Source organism: Triticum urartu, chromosome 1, assembly GCF_003073215.2.
Source record: "Triticum urartu cultivar G1812 chromosome 1, Tu2.1, whole genome shotgun sequence".
In the NCBI taxonomy this organism is placed as follows: Eukaryota; Viridiplantae; Streptophyta; class Magnoliopsida; order Poales; family Poaceae; genus Triticum; species Triticum urartu.
In genome coordinates, this window is record NC_053022.1 from 395635879 (window position 1) to 395641534 (window position 5656).

At 49.8% G+C, this 5656-nt stretch overlaps 1 protein-coding gene across 1 annotated transcript; it reads right to left on the bottom strand.

Annotated features, from left to right (window-relative positions):
* Positions 1 to 287: 287 nt before the first annotated feature.
* On the bottom strand, positions 288 to 3416 carry LOC125514455 (probable protein phosphatase 2C 48). The gene is made up of 4 exons (XM_048679802.1): positions 2751 to 3416; positions 1235 to 1652; positions 935 to 1158; positions 288 to 849 (listed from the first exon to the last, which is right to left on the bottom strand). Exons 1-4 carry the CDS (start codon positions 2949 to 2951, stop codon positions 670 to 672), a joined length of 1023 nt encoding a protein of 340 aa, XP_048535759.1. The 5' UTR covers positions 2952 to 3416; the 3' UTR covers positions 288 to 669.
* Positions 3417 to 5656: the final 2240 nt, after the last annotated feature.

Sequence of the window (5656 nt, forward strand, 5' to 3'; positions counted from 1 at the left end):
GTGTTACGGTTTACGAGTCCGCTGTTTTGCGCATCCATTCCTGTCCTATTCCCGTGTCTTTCATACTCCTGTGTTTTTATAATCCTGTGAACCTAAAGAGCCCTAAATTCAAAAGGAGGCTCAAAATTTGGTCAATTTCGCCATTTGTTCTAATGAAATCTATTCAAAGCAATTTGACAATTTTAAGAACCATGAGTCGTTTCTACGAGGACCCGAAGGACGCGCTACTGGTGTGATTTATGGCCATATGGTCATCATTGTATACCAACAATTGTGACGTTTTCCCATCATGTACACCAATATTTTTTTTTTCATATTAGCGTCTCTCATAGGGCATTTTTGACGCGAACACGAGAGCCATGCAAGGCGAAAATAAGTACAAAGTGCGCCTTGTTTCTTCTGCCATTTGCTAGTGGCTGCCGTTGATCCTCGTACATTCCGGCAAGCAGCGTGTGAAAACCGGAGAAATTTTCGGTGATCCACCGGCGGCAGTTGACCCACCGCCCCGGTCATTCGTGCAGCCGTCCCAATCATGGCGGGAACTGCACCTTCTGGTCGTCTCTCTCCGACGGCGACGCCGCGCACCGATCGATCGATCTACCGGCAAGTGGACGGGTCGCTATCCCCTCGCCCTGACGGCAATGCAATCGCGGTCCCGGGGCGGCTCGTTCAGGGCGCCGGCGTGTGGAAGAAGAGGCAGACCGCCGAGCAGTCGTCGACGGCGACGCCCCGCCGCTTGCGCCTCCACCCGCGGACGGCGCACTCGACGAGCCGCTTCGCGGCCTTCTCCCTGTCCGGCGTCGCCGCCACGATCCGCACGGCCTCCTCGTTGGAGAGCACGTCCCAGACCTGCCCAAGATGTTCGCCATGCATGATCAGTCCGCTGTACTGAGAATAGAAATAGTTTGCGACTGTGCAAGAATCTGTCGCTTACCCCGTCGGTGGCGAGGATGACGAACTGGTCCTGGGCGGTGATCCTCCTCTGCGTCACCTCCGGCGCCGAGATCACGCCGTAGTCCTTGACGCAGTAGTCGCCGAAGGCCCGCGACATGGCCAGCCCCGGCGCCTCCCGGTGGGGCACCCACACCCGGTGCACGCCGGGCTCGTCGTCGAGGCAGTGCACGCGGCCCTCGCACTGCGTGATGCGCGCCTTCTCCTCTGCAAACCAGATTCGACCGCGGGTGAGCAATGGCCGTCTCAAGAATGGTCTTCTAGTCTTGTCACGAGGACTTACGGGGCAGGTCGGGCTTGAAGTCGACGGTGAGCTGGACGGCGGTGACGTCGCCGTCGTCGGACGTGGTCGCGAGGACGGCCCGCGAGTCGCCGACGTTGGCGACCACCATCAGGTCGCCCTGCTTGACGATGGACAGAGCCGTGCAGCCGCTGTTGACGGCGTCGAGGCGCCGGCTCCGGCGGAGCTCGTCGTCGACGGCGGCGGCGGCGGCCAGGTAGGACTGCCTCAGGAGGTCGAACTGGCAGTCGCCGAGCCTCTTCTCGCCGTCGATGAGCGACGCCAGCGCGACGGCCTCCTGCCAGCGGCACAGCAGCTGCTGCGGCAGCGACTCCCGGACGGCCTTGGCGACGTAGTGGCCCCACTGGCCGTGGCCGTCGAAGACCCCGCAGAAGATGGTGTCGTCCTGGCACCCGTATCCCTGGATACAGAAGCAAACAGAGCCGTAAGAAATCCAGAAGAAACGAAAATATTGAAACTTCCTCTTCTTTATCAAGATCGGGAAGAAACGAAAATATTGAGATGACGGGTGCAATTCAGCCTCCATTTACTGTGCATGGCAAATGGAAATCCAAGATTTGGGCGTGCCGTGATAGATTTTATCTTTTGCGTGGTGTGACACGATAGAATTGACAACCAAGTGAACGAGCCGGCCTTTTTTGTGCCGGTAGGTCATCGTTGCCCTTTTCTCTTTTCTTTTTTGATTGAAATGAGGCCACCATTGTCCTTACTGAACTGAATAGCCAAACTAGCTCGCGTTTCTAATCTAGTGAAGTTTAAGGGGGTGTCATAAGTTTATAAAAGCTAAGATTTTCATTCCGAAAAAATGTAGAAAATCTGATATTCCTGCGAAGATGTAGGAAATGACATGTTCACGTTTTCTCCCATCACAATCAGTAAGTCAAGTGTTTAACTGTCCGAAGCAACTTTGGATTCAGATACCAAGAAACACAACACCTTTTTTGCTCCAACAAATCCAAGACACGTACCATGCCTTTTTTGGCAGATACTAGTACTACGGGATGAAACGCCTAGAGGCAAAAGGCAAGCGCCGTATCCAAGAACCTTGTGAAAAATATGATCCAGGATCGTCTCAAGAAGCAACACGTAGTCGGGTGAATGGCCTAATGATAGTTTGGCTCGTACCGAACTGAACCATCTCACGAAAATATCAGAAAAAATGGTTAGGTGAACAACGGAGGGAGACGGGATCCGATATCTATTTTATTTGGTACGCGTAAGGCAAGCACATGAAAACTGATTTATTTCTTCTGTGGCCAGAAATGAGAAGAAGAAGCCGGCGACTAGTCCCGACTCCCGACGCTGTACCCTCGCCATTTTCTGTGGAACAGAGACCATGTCGAGTAGCAGAAACTTATGTTTGGAAGGCGGGAATTAAATTGTGTGGCAAGAAGCTCTTGATCATTGACTACACGCCACCGGTAATACGTCGTGATAACCAGCGTGGAAATTCATAAACAGGCAAGGGAGGAAGCAGAGGAGCGGCGATGGAACTCACCTCCCAGACGATGGAGGTGTCCTGGTTGGTGCCCTTCTCGCCGCGGCGGGAGCACGCGGCGGCGAAGGTCTCTGAGCCCTCGCCCCAGAGCGTCCCCGACGACCGCAGCACCGTCCCCTGCGCCTCCTCCGCCTGCTTCCTCTCCTTCCCCAGAGACATGGAGCGGGCCAGCCCCTGCAGCATCGACGAGATCTGCCGCATTCTCGCTAGCCCAGCTCGATTGTACGGAGAGCTTCTTCTTCTTCTTCTTCTTCTTCTTCTTCTTCTTCTCCCTTGCTCTCTTAGTTTCTCGGTGATCGGCAGGGGTGGTGCTCAGGCAAGAACAGAGCACAGGCCGGCCATGTATATGGCTAGGCTGGAGATGTCCCGATCGATGGTTTCTCCTGGATCTTTCTTGTTTGAGGGCGTGGCTTTGGATTGAAGAGACGAGCTTGGAGTGGATATCTGGATAGGATCGGCCGGATCAACTTATACTTCACCAAGGAAGAAGGTGTAGAAGAAGGAACGGGGAGCGAGGATCGCTCAACTGCGGTCAGGCGACCGGTGAACAAGGCAAGGGCGCAAGGGAGGTGCGAATTGTGGTGGAGGTGAAGTGAAAGCTTGGGTGGGAGCTTATAAAGGAGAGGGGAGACGGGAGAGGGAGGGAGAGCCGTGGGTGCAGGGGAAGCTCGCGCGCGCACACACACACCATGCAGATGCAGGCGAAGCCACACCCACACGGTTTCCGCCCGTCGCTTGCACAGCAACACAACAGAGCGATGCGTGTCTTTCAGCTGCCTCGGCGTGTGCGTGCTCCGTCTCGCCCGCCTTTTGGTGGATGTGGATAAGCTGTGTCTGTGTGTGTGTGTGTGTGCGCGCGCGCCCCGCTCTGGAATGTGCACAGGCCGATGTCGACGGTTATGATCGACGTGCGAGCCCAATGAAAACGGAGGGGTGTAGTTGTGGGTCTTGCTGAACCTTTTGTGTCGAATAAGCGTCTTTGCGAGTACATTATCTTTAGGCCGATCTACGCAATAAATAAAGAATATGTTGCGGGAAATCTTAATAATGTATACTAGCTAGTACTCATTTGCATATGGATTTAATTAATTTATATGTATTTTTTTCTGAATTGTTCGGATTGCTTACCAACTTATATGCCTGCTTGATATCTCTTTAACGCTGCGGAATCGTAAAATATTCGTAGTAGATCATGTTTTCTTTGCATGGTAGTAGATCATGTTTCTCTTCTTCTTCATCAAGTATCTCGAGGTGAATACAATATTTCTTTTCTTGTATAGCGTGTATGCGTATTAATTTGGAAAGTTATAATTTAAATTATTTTGGTAAATTACATGGGTCACATCGGATACCTAAAATATTATACAACATACCCCTCCCCCCAAAGTGTCATTTATATTGTGGGGAAAACCCAGCAGGGTAGAGACCTGGTTCCCCTATCGGAAAACCAGTAGAGTAGAAACCGCGCTCCACTCTTGTGTATAGCTTATTTCTTGGCAAACAGAAAATGTTGTTTGTTTTTTATTTTAATCAGAAAATGAAGGCTACCGAGCAATTAAACACTTTGCTAATAATATTCTCCGCATATTTTCTTTTCTTTTCTATTTGGTCAAATCAAATCATAGTTCCAACTAGCAAATGCACGCAACGAAGTTTCGATCAGCGTAACCGTCAGCAGCAGCAGCAGGTGGCAATACTAATAAAAGCTATCCATAAACAGTTGATATGCTTGTTTATGAGCCCATTCCAACATCTCAGCAAGAGAAGGCGATATACTATCTGAGAGAGGCCGGCAGGTGATCTCCACCGTGTGCAAGCACTCAAACAGCATATAAAATGCTTCTTCCGGAGGCAGACGAGACGACCCCTCCTCTCTGATCTCTACCCTGCGCCCATCAACAACTGCACAAGAACGAACTTGGGCACCGCACGGGCAGGCGTCGTTTCGTTTTCTTAGGCCTTGTATAATAAGAGATGCTTAGAGATGTACTTAAAAAAATAAATCAAGTTTTTCTGAAGCACCGGTGTCTATTTCTATAGAAGAGACGCTTAGTTAAACGTTTATCCTGTACAAATAAGCACTGGTGCTTAAGAAAAGCCTGATTTATTTTTCTAAGCACCTTCCATTGTACAAGGCCTTATCATGCTGTCGGTTGTACGTGGAGAGCCACGCATGTGACATGTTGTCTTGTGCGCCGGGGAAGGCCCCCTCCACCGGTTCGGCAACACGTGACCGTGGAGCAGCGTCTTGCCGGATATCTCGTGGTCGTGGTGGTGCGGGGGTTCTTCTTTCTGCTGGGCTGCCAACCGATGGCAACAGAAAAATGGCTGGAGTGCCGAACTGGTGAGTTAGCCGCTTGAGTCCATTTATCATTTTTCTTAAGTCAAAATTTTAAAATTTTGACCAACTTTTCAGGAAAAAGTAGCAACATTCATGACACTAAATTAGTATCACTGGATCTGTTTTGAAATGTATTTTGATAATACTGTGTACGAAATTGATGTCATATATGCTACTACTACTACTACTATTTTTTTATAAAGTTTGTCAACATATTAAAACTTTGGCTTAGAACAAAAGTTAGATGTACGCTTATTCCCATATGGAGGGAGTAAGGTCTCTTTGACTCATTGAGAACCTTTTATTTTATTTTTTTGCGGGGAGAAGCATTTCATATAATTTAATCATCTTGGGGGTTACAAATCTTTTGAAATAATAATGCTAATATCCTGTGGGGAAATTGATAACCAACATGCCCGTATGCTGCTGGCTACGACCTGACATAGCATGAGCAACATTATTTTGTGATCTACTGATTTTCAAAACTGTGCTGGCCGCTCTTATTTGGTCATCTATGCTCGAACGATCTCTGTTGCACTCGATTGATTCAAGGAGCTCTATGATC